The sequence below is a fragment of the Budorcas taxicolor genome, chromosome 6 (genome assembly GCF_023091745.1).
Source record: "Budorcas taxicolor isolate Tak-1 chromosome 6, Takin1.1, whole genome shotgun sequence".
Lineage (NCBI taxonomy): Eukaryota > Metazoa > Chordata > Mammalia > Artiodactyla > Bovidae > Budorcas > Budorcas taxicolor.
In genome coordinates, this window is record NC_068915.1 from 12540414 (window position 1) to 12559326 (window position 18913).

At 35.9% G+C, this 18913-nt stretch overlaps 1 protein-coding gene across 9 annotated transcripts in view; it reads left to right on the forward strand.

Moving 5' to 3' along the window:
- CAMK2D (calcium/calmodulin dependent protein kinase II delta) overlaps positions 1-18913 on the forward strand; it is a 319598-nt gene that overhangs the window by 267930 nt on the left and 32755 nt on the right. For 2 of the 9 annotated variants that reach the window (XM_052641898.1, XM_052641904.1), the window contains exons 10-16: positions 1298-1420; positions 1667-1750; positions 2192-2234; positions 5568-5605; positions 9838-9897; positions 12087-12128; positions 14568-14616. In XM_052641898.1, the coding sequence (XP_052497858.1) occupies positions 1298-1420; positions 1667-1750; positions 2192-2234; positions 5568-5605; positions 9838-9897; positions 12087-12128; positions 14568-14616 (439 nt within the window). The remainder of the gene's footprint in view (positions 1-1297; positions 1421-1666; positions 1751-2191; positions 2235-5567; positions 5606-9837; positions 9898-12086; positions 12129-14567; positions 14617-18913) is intronic. The other 7 variants (XM_052641899.1, XM_052641905.1, XM_052641900.1 and 4 more) reach the window with 5 other exon arrangements.

Sequence of the window (18913 nt, forward strand, 5' to 3'; positions counted from 1 at the left end):
TGAATTCAGCCCTCATTTGTTGTCAGAAAATCTCCACGTCATGAAGAAGCAGACTTGAGTGTTTCCTCAGTAGTTCCTGATGGTTAGCAAGTTTTTACAACTGGCCGAAGGAAGCTTCTGGAATTAAAATGATAGCTATTAAACTGGCAAAAATGTGCAGGTGTTAAAGAGTCAGTATCATTTTTCTCCTGTTTCATTTTGCCAGTGGATCACAAATGCACGTGATCACAAATGACAGTTGCACATCACAAGTCACACGTGGCTCCTAAAAGTGAACTAGCTGAAGCCCGTTAGGCCACAGAGACAGTGGCTTTCTTCTCAAGATTGTCTAGAAAAATTCATAAGCTGGGAAAAGAACCTAATGTTTTGTTAGAAACCAGTGGGATATGCATTCTTAACCCATCAAGAATAATATTTCTACTAAATATGCTTATTAAGTGACTATGAGGTAACATAGTTATCAACAAAAAGTTTACACAGAAATTTAAAATAAATCACTTTATGACTATACATGGTTACTAATAAAAGTTATGAGAGTTGGCTACTTTTATGAACTTAGTTTTAATGAAATTTATGATTAAGTGGATTAACCTTCTTGAGGTATTAAATGAAATCCTGCTGGGCTCTTATAGTCCCAAATTTCATCTCACTGCTGTACTCCAAACAGTGGCAATTAATAGGTCCATTTTGGAACAGGAATTGAAGCTGTTTTGTTTTCTCTGCTGTTACTGCTTACGAGATGTGGAAGTATGTAATACATCATTTTGAACCTTGGCATAGTAGCATGATGGTGTGACAACTTCTCAGCTTTATTGACTTTTGTAAAATTGCATAAGTAGTTATGAGAAAGATTGCATAAAATTGAATTTGCAGATTGAACAAAGATTTTTTAGAGGACTAGAAGATTCATTTTGTTTTTTCAAATTTAAAAATGTATCACTAGTTATAACATGGCAATTTAATGTACATCTTTGTCCCTTATAGTTACACTCATTATCTCAATATATAGATACATACATAGAGAGGGAATAGATATATATCTGTGTGAGTTTGGCTACATGTATACCTATGGCTGAATCCCTTTGCTGTCCACTTGAAACTATCACAACACTGTTAATCAGCTATCCTCCAATATAAACTAAAAAGTTTGTCTACATGTAGATACAATTTAACTTCTATAAAAAGTAAATTTATGATGAAACACACTACTTAAGGAAATGATTAGTATATTTGGCTCTTCTCTGTTCCACTGAGTATATCTCTTTTTTAAACTCTTTATAAACTTGTGTTTTTAAAGTTTCCGTCACCAGAGTGGGACACCGTGACTCCTGAAGCTAAAGACCTCATCAATAAAATGCTTACTATCAACCCCGCCAAGCGCATCACAGCCTCCGAGGCACTGAAGCACCCGTGGATCTGTGTAAGTGACAGTTCCCCAAGACCCCAAGAGCTGCAGTGACAAATATACTCTCCTTTGATTTTTTTTTCAACAAGTAGTCTTGGCAAAATCGGTCTTTCATTATTAGGAAACTCTTGTAATTGAATACTTACAAGTTCATCAGATGGATGCAGAAACCACTAATAAAAATTTGATGAAGTTGAGGATACTGTTATGCTTAATATCTTTTAAATATCCTCAATTAAGTTTATTTTTCTCCTCTTCCAGCAACGTTCTACTGTTGCTTCCATGATGCACAGACAGGAGACTGTAGACTGCTTGAAGAAATTCAATGCAAGAAGAAAACTAAAGGTAAGAAATTTCACTTTTTTGTGTGGAGGGAAATTTGGCAGAGTGAGAAGTGAGATTCCATATGAGGAACAGAACTATATTAAAAAGGGCTTTAAAATGTTTAAACCTCAAAACTTTTCTTCTGGGTCTTGGGGAAGTGTAATATCACTGGACTTAAGACTACCTTGAAGAGCTAGAATCACTGGTGATGTGATCCCTCCACTCAGTGAAAAACAGCTGTGCAAATTAATAATCAGAACCTGGCTGCACCCACCAGGGTGGTCCCAGCATTATTATAAGAAACACAGGCCTGCTACTCTGAGGAAACCAAAAACTGAAAAGAAAGCAAAACCTCCTGACTGAAAATAAGGTTAGGAGAAGACTTGTTATCAAAAACACTTACTTGTTAGGTTAAAGACTTGCAAAAGCAGCATTAATTTTATGTTCTTATTGCTCTGACAGGGTGCCATCTTGACCACTATGCTGGCTACGAGGAATTTTTCAGGTACATGTGTTAAGAACTCTGCTCTTTCTCCTCCTCTCTTCTCTAGTAGCTTTTTTTGGAATTTAAAATTTTTAGTGATTACATAAAACACTGTTGTTCAGGGATGGCAAAGAGGTGGCATGGGTTCCTTCCACAACTGTTTTCCAAGTGTTTTCCAAGTTGCCATGTTGGACTTTACGTGGGTGCTGCCTCACAGAGGTGTTAGCTAGCCCATGACTACACTCTTCCCCCTAGCAACCCGGCAGCCCCACCACTAGTCAGCGCTGGAGCAGAGCTCAAAACCCAGCTGTCTTCCATGCTGAAGTTGACACAGTTTGTAACTGTACTCTCCCAACCTGAAGCTCAGCATTTTGAATGTAGAATTAATTGATATCTCATAAAGTAATCACCATGAATAGTGTCTTTTTGTATGTGTCTCATTCTCTCAGGGAATCCCAATAAGAAAGATTTTTAGAAGACCTTTATTGAGGAACCCAGTTCTCCTAGGCTTAAGTTCTTTTGAAATTACAATACTGTAGTATGTTGGCATGCTATGAGAATGATTACAACTTACAAAGGTATCTAAACTTAAGAATTTACAAAGAACCTATCCCACAGTAATAAACATTCTTTGAAATGATTTCCTGGTAAAAATAAGTTTGTTTAAATAATAGACTGAAAGAAGCTAAACTCTTTCTTTTATTGTAGGTGTGACTCTCCAGAATTGACATAAAGTTTATACTATTTCCAGAAATTGAGTTTTGGAGCCCCCCTTCTTTGATGGGTTACCTCAAAGGATCAGGTTTCCAAAACTTAAATTTTGGTAAAAGCTAATCAGTCTTATGTATGGGGAGGGACTGAAGCATTAAGACAGCTGCACTGGTAAAAACTTACTGTTTAGCTATTTAGACTTGGAACCATTGTCAGACAATTGTACCAAAAATACTACCATTTTCGTTTGCTTACTGTTTATATGAGAGTGCTGTGCAGCATCCAGTTACCCAGCTATGTCTCAAGTGCTTTATCCCTGCCGCACACCTCACCTGCGTGTCGTAGTGATCTCAGGTGACAACCCGTAACGTGATCATGTTTTCCAAGCCGCTCAACCAATTTCTGTTTATTGTTTACCATTTTATTAGGTGGTCACCTGTAACCCCCCATTGTATATAATGTGATTTCGTAGGCTTTTCAAAGACTTCCACTAACCTGTTAAACCACACCAATGGTGATGATGCAATGAGTAATGCTGCAAATTGAGGGACTGTGTTAGTCAGTTGTGTGTATTTTGTCCAGTTGGTTTGGTGCAGTAAAACTTGTTACTACTGCTGTCAAGTTACCCGTTTCATGAACAGTTGATTAATATATTTGACATTTATATGGGTGAATTCAGTGTCATCTCATTAAATATTAACTGATATATGCTATACTCATATAAATTAACATTTCACTGTGGCCCAATAATTAGTGAATCACTAAAAAGTAGGATGGTATGGTATATATAGTTAGTGACAGACCGACTAACAGGGAAGAAAACTTCAGAATTAAGATTGTATATTTTGTTTCAGCTTCAAATACACCATTAGGCATAAATTGGGCCTTTATTAATATATACACCCATGTATGGAAGCTTTTTGTTTACCTCACATTGTCCTTTCATCATCGTGTAAACTAAAAACTCATGACTAATATGTGGATTTGATATCGTTTCTGAATGTCTTAGCATGAAAAGCAAACTTTTTTTTTAATCCATCACTTCAAAACCGACTGAATAACATTAGACTCAGTTACACCTTGTGGTTTATATTGCGTTTTACTTTTGAGTATTCATTGTGTTTCATTACCAAACATGCTCTTTAAAGTAATTTGTCCATGAGTATATGGTTATAAAGTTGTTTTTATTTTTTCTTTTCTCCCTTTATGTGGAATGTATTTCTTGTGAGGTAAGGTAAATAGTAACCAAAAGGGACATTTCTGCATCTCCCAGGCCAAATTGCTGCTTACCCCAAATCATTGTCTTCTCTTTGCTTGCTATTGCAATTCTAATTATTCTGAGTTTGCTTTCTAACGTATTAACTGCCACAGGATTTACTTAATACTGCTTTTTAGCTCCAGGCACACAGTATTAGTGCTAAGGCTATTATTTCTTACAGTCTCATTAATAATAAATTAATAGCTCTGTTGCTAAAAGCTAAATAAAATTAACATGTTTGTATCTTTAAAGTTAAAATTGTACCAACGTGATAGCAAAATAACGGCCCAAATCAAACAGATGTCAGGAAATTACATGTTCATGCAGTTCTATCATAGCTAGGTATTTCCACTTCAGATACCAAATTCTACTCTGATATATTTAAATATATATAATTAACATTAAATTGAAGCATAAATGTATACTCTATCCTACATATTTGTAAATGTTCTAAACTTGATCTACTAATTGTCATTGACAGTTCTGTTCTCTGTGTATGTGCCCATTCATAAGTATATTTTTTGAAAGGACAGCATTGCTCTTTAATATACTCAAGGAGTTCAGTAACAGAAGGAATGCTGAACGCTCCCTCCCAAAAAGTGAAGTCTCATAAAAGACCATGTACTTTAGGAACTCTCTGAAGATTTCATTTTGTTTTCTTTCTTGCCTCAACTTTGTGATTTTTAGTTTTTCAACGTAAAAGGCTTTTGTTTATGAAGCCTTTGTATTCTGATTTTGATGCATAAAAAAAATACCTTTTTTTAAAGTTCATACACTAAGTGTGTGAAATATTTGCTCTAGGCCAATAATATACCATTTCCTCTTAAATACAGTTATTATTAATAATATTTTTATAAAAATGAAGTGATCTGATTTCAAATATACCTATTAAAAAGAATGCTATTTAGCCAGAGCAGATTTTCACAAATGAGTTTTAAACCTCTAGGAAGAGCGGCTTAAGTGGCAGAACTGACATGGCCACCATACTTTGGTGTGAATGAACATGTAATACAATCTGTGAGCTGATGTCTGAAGACTTGAAATCAACTTTCTGGATTACAAAAGTATAGTCCAGTTAAAGTTCCAGTATCCTTTTCGCAACCAACTGTGAAATAAAGTCCAGTAATGTAACTGACAAAGTGTCCAATTATTTTCGATGAACTAAATAAGAATTCAGTTCTAAATTTGATGTGACAAGACCAAGAAAAGTGATACTGTATTTCAATGTCCTATAAGCTCGCGCTCATCAGTGTGACCTTGATAATCGGGCATATGTTGGCCATAAATAAGGAAAGGCAGTAGAAGGAAACAATAACCTGTTTTGTTGCCTGGCTGTGGGTTTCTGTGGATAACTCACTAAACTGATTTTTACCCTCATTTTGCAGCAGCCAAGAGTTTGTTGAAGAAACCAGATGGAGTTAAGGTAAGTTAAACAGGTGCTCCTAAACTCATTTCTGACTTTCAGATGCTGGATCATTTTTAAATGTTAAATATAAGTTCTAAATCATTGTAGCTCATACTTTTTATAGTTCCTGATACAGGATGCAGAATGAAATATAAAATAATTTAATATACAGAAATGACTAATATTTATACCAAGAAAAGCTACATCTTTTCTACTTGTTATATATTAAATAATCATGACAAAACAATACTTTATATGGCATTACTTTAGAAATTGAGCGTGTAAATCCTGTCTGCTTTACTATAGCCTCAAACTGTCATGGTGACCTGAAAATGCATGAAAACCAAATGTTTTTCCAAATAGTTATGTTGTGTTCTTTTAAAATTCTGGCTGCTAAATTTTATAGACTAAAAAAAAACAAATCAGGTCTAGGAAATCAAAATTCAAAAGTATTTTCTCTGCTTGGACAGTATTTATAAAGGTCTTAATTGTTCCTGTTCTTCTGTCCTAAGATTTTGAGACAGAATTAACATGAATACTCTGAACAAATACTAGAACATTTTCTCAAGAAAGACAGCAGCAGAGTATTTTTACTTTCTAAAAGTTGTGGGTTTCCAAACAAAATAATACAATTTACTTTCTACTGATGCTATTTTTTTTTCCTGTGGGAATTTACCTTTGATTGAATGTAACCTTATACATGAATTGTGTTTGTTATCTTTCCAGAGTATTACCTCAATGTTTTATTTCTTTAATCTTTTTCTTTCTCTTCCAATGGCAGATGCCAACATTCCTCATGAACCGTTCAACGTTCTTGGGAATTAATTAGTTTTCTAACATTTGAACTTGACCCAAAGTCAAGTGGTCAGTTCATTTTGAATATAGAACAGAGAATATCATCTGTCACTTATGTTCATGGCCAGTCATTTCTTCACCACCTGTCTGTGTGTGACCTGGGAATTTCCAGAGCTATGATGATCATGCGCTTGTGATTCCCATTAGGATGGCGTTTACCTTTTACTAATTCCTTTCCTCAGTCTAATATTCTCTTCCTTCTGCTTAGTTTATTCAGCATAAGTTTCAGTAATGACTGTTGATGTCTGCTTTTTTCCCAGTGTTACATTGGTGGAAATGTGTTATTTTAAATTTTCCAAATGTTTTATTCACCTCTGTTTTTCTGTGGTGTTCAGTGATGCAGAGCTCATAGTTTCTATTAAGATATTTATTTTCACTAATATTCTTATATAGAAAGAAACATTTCCAGAACTTTTTTCTTCCAGTCAACTTACAGCTCCTCTTTAAAGACAAATTATTCTGTGCTCCATGCTTTGATACTTTAAAAATTCAACCGGTCATATTTTTTTCTTTTCCTTTCTTTTTGACTGGTCAATTCAGAAAAGGAAGTCCAGTTCGAGTGTTCAGATGATGGTGAGGATCTCTGCCAGATTTCTCCTTCTGTGAAAATTCACACTTAGGAATAGACTAGTCTTGTTTACCTAAGTTAGTGTAAGTGGAGAAAGTATAGGACCATTACAAGTTAATGTTAATTAACTATCAAAACACAGTGCTCATCTTCAATTATTGTTTTCCTTGAAATGGAATATTTGAAATATGTAAAAAGTTTACACTGTCATCCATATATTATTAAAGGGTCTTTTACAAGACAGTGCAATATTTTTTTATAAAACTGAAGACTATGACAGAGTTAATGTCTATAATTATTGTGAAAAGTGAAAAACTACTATAGGATTACCTTTAAATAGTTAATCATGATTACTAAAATAGCAGTGATTCTTAGCTCAGATAAACCATAATACATCCACCATGGAGTTCTATAAATAGCATGAAAGTGATGTTACCATGGACCCATCCTAGTTAAGCACCTTTTGAAAAAAAATTTATTAACCTCAAAACTAAATGAACTCAGCACCTGAAAAATAGGAATATCTTGCCCCTACCTCATAAGAATAACTCACTGTATCATTTAAATATTGGTTTCATTTAATTTTTCAAATACTACTCTACGTCCATAATACAAAATAAATACATTTCACAGACAAAAGTGCCAGAGCTCTTGTATATTTAAAAGGCAGCTGTGGTTGAGCCCATGCTTGATATTCAACTCTTTAAAAGGAAGTACTCCTAACCTTTTACCTAGGAATTATCCTGTTGTTTTTAATTAATGTTATAAAAACCTTCAAAAGATTTTCTACAGTCAAAAAAAAAATCATTAAGGTAATCTTTAACAAAAGTTTTTAGTTGTACATTTAAACATAAGCAAAAGTGGTGGTTGAGGCACATATTCATTGCCTGACAATAAAGGATGGCCCGTCCAGACAGAATGGCCTTCATTTGGAAGAGATGACAGTGTGCGTATGCTATGTGTGAACGCATGTGTGGGTGTGGGTGTGTTGAGGGATGTGCGTTTGTACGGATAACTCTGTGTGCAGAGGTGTGCACACAGAACATTTCCACTAAAACAAAATAGTTCTTGACAAGCATATCCTAGGGAAAAAATCAAGTCTTATATCTCAAAACAGAAAATATCTCAGTATATTCCTTTCATTCTTTGCAACCACTGATATAAATTAAATGTAGTATATTAAATACACATGTGCTTTAATTGTGAGTGCTTCTGATCATTTGATAAGTTAGCTGTGTTTTGCCAACGCTCTTCCCAAATAGGAAATTATTTGCATGTGTATCCTTCTTCTTTTCTTATATATTCTATACCAAAGTAAATACTGAATTTTGACCCCTCTTTAATAAACTCCATTCTCTTATCTCTTTGTTTTGGCTGTTGCACAAATTTTATGTTAAATTCTGTGCACTTTTATTTAAAGAAAAAAGTTAAACTATCCACAAAATGTAGATTGGTGGTTTCATAGTTTTTCAGTAAAGGGCACCAAGTTTTCTCTCTTCCTGCATGTCACCGAGCACAGTGTTATAGCTTATTTAAATAGTACTGACACCAAATAATCACACACATAGGAATGAATAGAAAAGCAAAAAATATTACATACCCAAGTTAATTTTTTGAAACTTCTATCCTCCTCTTGGCATTACCTTAAATATGATCCACAGGTATAAAATATGAAAAAAAAAGGATTCCCAGAAAGTCTAAACAATTAAATTGGTATAACTGATCATAAGTATTCATCTGGTATTATTTTATGCAGAATGTTTTTCTCTTTAAATCCAAGTATATTTATACTACAATCATGGCATGTTTTTTTAGATGATAATATGTAAAGAAAATAGATAATGCAGTGCAAGAAATGAATGTTAATTTACATTTGTTTGATAACCACAATGTAAGTTGTCATGCATGAGTTCAAATGAATGTTGATTATTAGTCTTTGATTCTTTAGTACCCAAACTCAATCAAGTACTTGAAACTCAATTTCGAGTTGCCACTTGTCAACAGTCTTCTCTGTGGGCCATTACAGTAATTATTGACCCCCCTGAATTGTTTTCACAGCGTGGATTCCGTAGTGATAATTATCTTCCTTTAAGGTCAAAACCAATTATGTTAAAGCAAGGGAATGAATGGTATGGCCAATGTAGTCTTCAACAATAGCCATAGCACTTTGACAGAACGCACAGTGTTTCCTCTCAAACGACTGTGAAAAATAAAGTCATTTTGCATCCAGCACATAGTAAAGAGTTCAGTTTGCCCACTTATAATTGAAGATGTATTTTTAAAAGAAGACCCAGACTTATCATTTTAAGAAATTTATTATAAAGCCTGCATTTCCTCAGAAGATCTAAGTTTTTCACTGGATACCTACTAAACAAAATGATGATGGCTTTCCAGAGAAAGTCTGTGTGTGACTTCAGGCTCAAGAATCAAATGCAAAAAAGCAATGTACTCATAACAGAGAACGATTGGAAGCTGGGAAACAGAATCCAACTTGAAGAGTATGAAAATGTTTACATTCATTTCATACTCTGACACTTGATTTGAGCTCTGCTGAAGCAGCTCTTTGTCTGTCTGCTAAGGTGCCTCAGCCAAGGCGGCCAAGTCCATTTTTTCATTCCACCATCACAGATGTGGTCCTCGCCTGGGTGTGACCATCGGAGACTAGAATTGACCACCATTCCTGTCAGTCATCACAGTGTCTTTCACATTCATCTTCAGTGGCTCTTTATTTCCATGTCTATATCTCCATGTAGACATGCTGCGTACGGAGACATTGGCTACCAAGGGGTTTAAGGCATCTCTGTTTCTATTTTCTGCATACCTACAGATAAACAACAAAGCCAACGTGGTAACCAGCCCCAAAGAAAATATTCCTACCCCGGCGCTGGTATACCTGGACTCTTTGTAACCCTTCTTAAGTTCTTTACTGTTTTCGTTGTTTTCTCTCATTTGCTTTCACTCTATAAATATGTATATATTTTATTTTGGTTTTTTTTTTTTTTTGGATTTTGTTCTTGTTTTTGCTTTGTAAGATATGAAAAAAAGTTCATTTCTTTTCTTTTTGTTAAGGTAGTTGTCAAGCAGTGTGTTTCTAACATGAGATGATCTCATTTCCTTGTTGACCATTATATGGATGATAGCTGTGGTCTCTGTAGTTACAACTGTTGCATGCTGCCTTAGAAATACAGTAGACTGCACTTCAGTTCTCTCAGCTCTCCTTCTGATGATAGCTGTAGATATGCAAGCTGTGGTTTCTTCTCTTCATGACGCAATATGTTGACATCAGGAAGAGCTAAGAGGACTATGGCTAGACAAAAGTGAATGTAGACCTTATTCAGAGTTCCCATTTCTCTCTTATTAAGACAACAGGGCTTTGTAAGACCTCACTTTCTGAGATAAAGAGGCACTGGATAATTTAAAGCTTTTTGTTTGCTGTGTTTTAAATTAAATTATCACTGTTTCACTTTAATCCAGAGAATGAAATTGCATAGCTCCGAGCTTTGAATTATCAATGGGCATGAGTTTTGTCCATTTCTATCAAATTCACACTATTAACAACTCAATCAGTGTAATACTGTGAGACCCTATCATGTTAAAATTCAAAGTTTGAATAGCATTCAGTATTCTTAGTTCCATAATATATCCCCCAAACTATTCCATGTTTTGACTCATGAGTTTCAGAAATGTTTTTGATTTTTTTTAACTGTCTTCTGTACTGTTAATTTCAAATGAATGGATAATGTTATGAGATTATTTCACCTAAGGTTAACCAGAAGGCTCAACCTGAAAGCATTTGAAGGAAAGACAGACTCATCAAGATTACTTACTAACAAAAAAACAGGTTGATCATACCTCTAGCCGGGGAAAGGAAGAAAGGAAGCAGTAAATATGCTTTCAAAGTACTGCAGCATAAACTGGTGGCAATGAGATGGTTGAGGGGGCAGAGTGCTTCTGATTGAAGCACATTCTCTGTGGGTTGCAGTAACTCCCAGTTACTAAGGCATCATGTAATGAAAGTGCCAAACATGCCATTGATGTATAGACACTGATTATTTTTTGTACACCAGTTATTTATTATTTTCCACTTGGGAATATTTCTTCAATTTTCTAGTAGAAACAGTAGGAAAAATAATAGTATTTTCTTCATGGAAAAGCATGACTTCACAGACAAATCTTCCATGTGTATAATCTATAAAGCAGAAATTTCTTACATATAAATTAACGTGGGATTTAACAGCAATACAGGGCTTCCCTGGTGGCTCAGATGGTAAAGAATCTACCTGCAGTACGGGAGACCCAGTACAATCCCTGGGTCAGGAAGATCCCCTGGAGAAGGAAATGGCAAACCACTCCAGTATTCCTGCCTGGAGAATTCCATAGACAGAAGAGCCTGACGGGCTACAGTCCATGGGGTTGCAAAGAGTCAGACACGACTGAACAACTAACAGTTTAACAGCAATACATCTCAAATCATAGTGATCGATATGATTAGTTCTAGAACCCTTTCAATGTTCCTTATAATTTCTTATGGACTTTTGAAATACATTCCTTACAATAGCCCTTTTTAAAGTGTGATCCAATGATTCTAGGTTTTCTGAGTATTTTTTCTGTGTGTTATGACAGCATGATTGGTTCTCCGATTAATACAGCTGAAAAATGTCTTCACAGACAATTTGAGATCATCTCAAGAGTTCTAATCTCCAGTGCCAGTTTCCCATGGGACAGATATTACCAGGTCGTGAGAGAAGAAAGGAAAGCTCTGTCTGTTAATAGGACTTTGTGAAACAGCAAGTGCCTCTTTAGGTTTCCAAACTTCAAAGCCTTGTCTGTTTGCTGATCACGAATAAGGTCCTTTGCATGCGCTGCTGCGTACCAAAGCACTGTATCTCGTGGGCTCACCAGGGAGATCTTTCCTCAGAGATCTTGTCAGCTGCAGCCTCTGACAGTAGTTAGCATTGCTTAAGCTCTTGTCACTATTTAGTTGTGTCAGCTGGCTCACTCTGCTCTGTCCCTGCACTAGTTAAGAATGTACTTACCAATGCGAACTGTTTCTTTCTCTATTTTGTTCTCACTCAGGAGCCCCAAACTACTGTAATCCACAACCCTGATGGAAACAAGGTATTCAGAAAGAATCAACATCATCTTGCTTTAACAAGATTACACATCTCATCAAATACTCAAAGCAAAATTAATTCATTACCTCAAATTAGGATAGAAAATCCTTACCCTTTTCTACCTTACTTTCTCTTGGGCCTAATTTATCTGGAAATATACACATACTTCTTTCAAAACAAAAATGAATGACATCGTGAAAGAGAAATGAATGGTACCATTAGTCAGGAAAAGTCCAGTTAACAAGTCTTTCTGTCGAGATGACTGTGTATCTTAAGCAATTCCATCTGTTTTTCCCTCCATGCCTGTCTGTGCATTGTATCTTAAATGTATTCTGCATGAAATTTTAGAATTTCTTGCTGTGTCATCCCACTGTCTTCAGAAAAAAATAAACTTGAGTTTACAGTTATTTGTTTAAATTTAATGTTACTTTTGAGTTTAATTTATTCTGTTGTCATAGTGTTTTGTGTTTTGTTTTTTTTTTTTCTTTTAATTCCCTGTTGTTGGTGGTGTTTTTGTTGTTTGGCACGAATTTAAGGAGAATCAGGGAGTTTCACTTCTTGTGAAGTATGTTTGTTTTTGTTGAAGTATGCATTTCAGTAAACAGACATTTAACTCTTCGTTTGGCCAAAAAGTTCATTCGGGGTTTCCATTAAGATGGTATGGGAAAACCCAAATGAATTTTTTGGCTAATCCAAACTTTTCCTGAAAGTGTTTCCTATTCACTGTAAATTGTTTGCACAGCATATTAACTAAATTACACTACTTGTGTACACATCTGCAGGATGAAACGAGACAGTTTCTGAATGTATTCCATCTTTTCACTTTTTTGCTTCTCATCCATTATTACATCTCTAAGGGAAGGAAAAAATACTTCATCAGATCTTTCTCAAATGTTAAGTATAGTCGCTGGTTACTTTTCCTTACTATTATCAACAGTGTTAAAGTCTTAGAAAACAGTTCTGATTTAACATTTAGTTGGTTAACATTAAAATCATTAAATAAAAAAAAAAATGAAGTGTTATATTCCTTAACATGAGATGTATTTTAGAGTCATGACACTTAAACTGTTCTAAAGTCCCTGAAAGACTCCAGAGAGTCAGGAGCATCACACATAAGAACAGTTATTTTCAATATCATTAGCAAGTGAAAGACCAAGCCCAGCAGCTGGAGCGGGCACTTCGATAATTCTAGCTCTGTCATTTGTAAGCGCTGTTGCATGATATTTCTTGCTTACATGAATTAGTTTATTTTTACAGTGCATGGGTTTACCCTCATCTTGAGTTTAAATTTGAACGCTAGGTCACATTAAGAAACGCATGAAGACTCTTTGCTTTGGTTCTGTGTGTGTGGAGACTCTGGATATATATTTGATTAGTCTGTCCCTTTGGAGTAACTATTATATATCATAGTTACATAAATCATTTTTTGAATATTGAATCTCTAAAAGTGCACTGAATGTTTGCATCATTTTCCAAAATTTGTTTTTCATCACTGACCATATATCTATTGGTTAGAAGTTTCCAATTTTTTTCAGCAGTAGCCTTTAATCATCCTAAGTAGAAAATTGTTTCTTTCTTATGAATATTACTAAATTTCTTTGCTAGAAGTATTTTATTACTATGTTATTAATGAAAAAATTTATCAACCATTTTAAGGAACAGATCTTAATACTGGCAGCTACAGTGTCCATTTAAGTGTGCTTACTAACCTGCAGTTTCATTTGTAGTTTTACAAAGAAATAGTTTTGTCTTTTCATAATGGGAGCAAGTTTCTTATCAATAACAGCCAGTTTCTGATTTAGGAATGAATGAGAAAAAAATTAATTTTCCTTGAAAGTAAATTATTCATATAATTCCATTGTGCTGATCACAAACATGGAAATTCTTCTCAAAAGCACTTCCAGTTTTCTTAACTTTTTCATCAAATGACTGAATGAAATGCTTTTTCTCTCTACAAAGAAGTCAGGCCGATAAATAGCTTACAAAGTTACTGCTTGATGTCGTGCCTTAGACAAAGAGGGGGCTAATTGCTAATTATTTGGGGGAAATAATGTTCCTTTTAAGGTTCAAATCCATTAGGCTGATATATTCAACTTCTGATAAGTCCTTATGGAAGCACACCTTATGGGGCACTGTAACACAGCACGTCCTTACACGGCTCTTAAAATAAGTTGCATACTTTGGCTGCTTCTACACATCGCCTCAATTTATCATGCTTCAGGGGTTAGGCAACCAGAGTACTCCTTTTTGAAATGTTTGCAGCATTTGGCATTTTATTTCTGTTAAGACCACGTAACAGATTTGTCCATTTGCATGTCAGCATATGCACACAGCCTGCTGAAGAATTTTGCATGATACATACATCACTTGCCAATTTTTTTTTAAGAAAGAAAAGTCAAACTATTCATGATTTGCAACTTTAAATGTGTTTTCTTCTCAACAGGAGTCAACAGAGAGCTCAAATACAACAATTGAGGATGAAGATGTGAAAGGTATGATTAAACCAGAAATAGAAAATCCCAAGTCAGTTACATATACATCAGAAGAGAAGTATTTATTTCAAATAACTAATAAGTTTAGGAACTAGGCCTATTCTAAAACACAAAAATAATTGTCTTTTAATAAGTACATTATTTTAATTATATATCCTGATTTTGTCCATTTTCTTCATATTATATTATTTTCTCTATCTTAATATATAACATGTAGTATATTCAAGAATATTGTGATGTAAAACTAGTAATGAATGTTTGGGATCATAATATCAAATTGTAAATATATCAGTCTAAAAGGTAATACAAAAGATTTATGCCTGACTAGAAAATAACTTATATTTGAAAGTGGAGTATGAGAATAACCGTTTTTTCTAAACTTTCAGTGGTCTCAAGTGGGCTTCAGTGAAATTCTGAAATTGGCAGCCTTCTAAACCTAGACTTTCATGCACTTTTCCACTATATTCTCGATCTCCATTCAGTTCACTTGCCATTCACTCCATTCACAGGTTCTCTTAGCTCCATATGGGAGTCATTGCCTGTGCCCTTACTAGCATCTCCTCAGTGCCTCTGCACACACATACTAAACACACAATGGCAATTAATTTTCTTGTTTGGGCCCTCAGGGTAGTTTTAGAAGTTAATCTTGCAGCAATTGTGTTTTTTCTTTTTAAATTCATTTTTGGCTGCACTGGGTCTTTGCTGCTCCATCTGGGCTTTCCTGTTGTGGCGCGCAGGGGATGCTGCCTAGCTGCGGTGCACAGGCTGTTCATTGCAGTGGGTTTTCCCATCGCAGGGCGTGCACTCTAGGGCACATGGGCTCAGTAGTTGTGGAGCGTGGGCTTAGTTGTCCCACAGCATGTGGAATCTTCCAGGCCAAGGATCAAACCTGTGTTCCCTGCATTGTTGGGCAGATTCTTCCGCTGCAGTTATTTCTGCAATTTTGTACTCTTTTTTTAAAATTTCTTGCATGTATCTGCAGTTTCTACAGGCCACTGTCTAAAAGCAATTCCAGAAAAAGAATGGTAAAAACAGAGATATTTAAAATAGAAGTGTTAAAGGGAAAGAAGTGTAAAACACGAACTAAGAGGAATGATTCATCAGATAATTAAATATTATCTGGAAAGATTATTACCTATCACCAAAAGTATCACCATAGGCTTTCATTCTTTAGGTGGCATTGGTAAGATACAATTTTGAAAATTTATTTTCATGTTGCAGAATAAAGAACCTGGAAATTCTCAGGTCAAGGAGACATATAGGCAATTTGGGAAGTTAAAATGACTATAGACCACGAGTCACCTCTGCTGACTTCTTCCTCTTCGGTCAAACAGAACAGCTGACACTATTGAAGTGCAGTCTCTCTTTATATTACTAGCGCACTGACCTAGCTCTGCTAGAGGTAGTCAGTCATTATTTTCTACAATGGAAAGGTGGATAGCTATATAAAGGATTTTATTTGGTAGGTCTATTCATCTCTCTCTTGTCTCTTAGCTAAAATTTGAACTGAAGTAATTTTGTGAATCATTGATGCCAGTCATATTAGATAAAAAGATTTTTTTTTAAGCAGATGTGCCAATAAGCTTTCCCAGTGATTCAGAAAGCATCATCTTCATAAGTATCTTGGATTCATTAGCTTTTTCAGTCAAGCAAAATGTTTATATGACTTTTACATTCTTCTCTTGAGCAAGAATCAAAAGGAAGAAATAGCTTATGCATTATCCACTGGTGAGACTGAATCTTTAAATAACTAAATCAAATTAGGAGAATACCAAAACCTTACTGTATGCAAGTCATCCTCCAAGGAATATGTTTATTCTTAGGTGATCACAATATGTGGTCTTTCTTACATGAATCAGACTCTTCACTGTGCTGCATATTAGTTTAGGATGATTGCTTTTAATCTGTGAAAATGTTAAGATGTAAGCAGAGTCCCTGACAGTCTCACTTTCATAGTGTATATTTACTTGGTGAAATGAAATTATGTCAATACTTCTCAGAAAACACTTCTTATCTTGAAATCACAGTGATACGGGTTTCATCTTTCTTCTGGGATTTCACAAATTGAGACAGTATTTGTCTTTATAGTTAGGCTGAGTCTTCACACACCAAATGTTAGAGAAATTAAGCATAATATTGAGATCAAAAGAAATGTCCTCCTGATAACTGAGCCCAAAATGCTTTGGTTCATTTCCTTGAACTCCATGAATAAATTTACGTGTCTGCTTCATTTTCCTAGGGTGGCTGTGGCCACAGAGTCGTAGATACAACACATTAGGCTTCATTTGTGTTCTGAGACTCAGCAGTCTTTTGGCAGTTAACCTTTTTCATACTGAATGACATCAGAAAACATTAAGTCTAGAAAACCCTTTGGACGATCACTCATGCTGTCATTTTTGCTGTAAGACAAGTGGTACATAAAGCTGTCAAATATTTTTAGCATATTTACTATGGTCCATCTAGTCAAGGCTATGGTTTTTCCAGTGGTCATGTATGGATGTGAGAGTTGGACTGTGAAGAAAGCTGCTGAGTGCCGAAGATGCTTTTGAACTGTGGTGTTGGAGAAGACTCTTGAGAGTCCCTTGGACTCCAAGGAGATCCAACCAGCCCATTCTAAAGGAGATCAGTCCTGGGTGTTCTTTGGAAGGAATGATGCTAAAGCTGAAACTCCAGTACTTTGGCCACTTGATGTGAAGAGGTGACTTATTGGTAAACACTCTGATGCTGGGAGGGATTGGAGGCAGGAGGAGAAGGGGACGACAGAGCATGAGATGGCTGGATGGCATGAGATGGCTGGATGGCATCACCAACTCAGTGGACATGGGTTTGGGTGAACTCTGGGAGTTGGTGATGGACAGGGAGGCCTGGTGTGCTGCGATTCATGGGGTCGCGAAGAGTTGGACATGACTGAGCAACTGAACTGACTGAACTGACTATGGTGATGATACGATTGTGTGGGGATCTCTGCATGTATCAGTGCACTGTCTTTCAGGACGACCCTAGTATATCTATTTATCTGAATGACTGTACTCTTTTTCTCTTTACCTCAGAGTTTGCCATAGCTCTGAATAGCTTGGTAGGCAGTGTGTTTATGGCCCAGCTCTGTTAGAGCCCAAAGGTACACAAACAACATCCAGGAGCTCACAGAGACTGATCAGGTATATAACCTGAGCAAGATGATACCCTCACTACAAGACTATATCCTGTCCACAAAATTGCATGTCTTCCAAACACACACTTTTCAGCTCTTTCCTTTCTGTATACAACCTTGTTATCAGGGGGAAGCACCACACCTTTTAACATACCTTCAAGACACAATCCCATAGCACACTCCTCTGTGCAGCCGCATTCTCCATCCCTTCCTTCTGGTTGCCCTGCCTAAGGTGGCACCTGGACTTGCATCTTCCCGTGCTGGTGGCTGATCCTTTGAAAACTGTGTCACATGCTGCCTGTGCCAGTGGCATCACATTCTGGGCCATGCCCAAGGACCAACCCGGCAGGGATGCTGTAAAGAAAATGGGGTGGGGGACACTAACACAGCATGGCGACCTACTAAAGGAAGAAACCAGGGGGGCCAATGACAGAGTGCCATTTTCTGACCTCTTCTGGAGGAAGAGAAAGACTAGCAGTTGTGTGTAGTTTTTTAAAAAATTATTTTGTTTTAACTCTCTGGGTCACTACATTACCTGAAGTACATTAAGAGTAATAGGATCTACAGAAGTTTGAAAATTCTCATTAGTAGTCATTTTTCACATGGACTTTTTTTAAACATGCTTTTCCATTATGGTTTATCATAGGATTCTTTTTTTAATTGGTGGATGATTAATGGTCCTTTCCATTTAGTGGAACCTGGGAAGCCAGGATTTGGAACAGACCCATTTTCCTTCAACTCTGCTTGTTAGTTTCCGTTTAACATGGCCTTTGGCTTTCTAGTGGCCTCAGTCCCTGTTACTCTTAATCTGTATTTAGGCTCAGTTTCTTCATTCACTAGGGAGTATTTATTAAATGCCTGCTATTTGTCTGAGCTCCCCCTGTCTGTGAGCTAGTTTTATTCAAGAGCTTTCAGCAACTCAGTCAAATTACTCGTTTGTGTGCTTTACATAAATCTGTGCTATAATTTAAGCTATTCCTTACATTTAGTTCAATAAATATCAAGAAACCTTAACTGGAAAAGTGAGGCCCAAGATATAGGCACTTCATATCTAAAAGTCTCTTTATTTTCTTTTTTTTTAAAACCTTCAGCATTTAGTGATAACCGCAACATGTTCCTCCCCAAGCTCATGGTCACCCTAAGGGA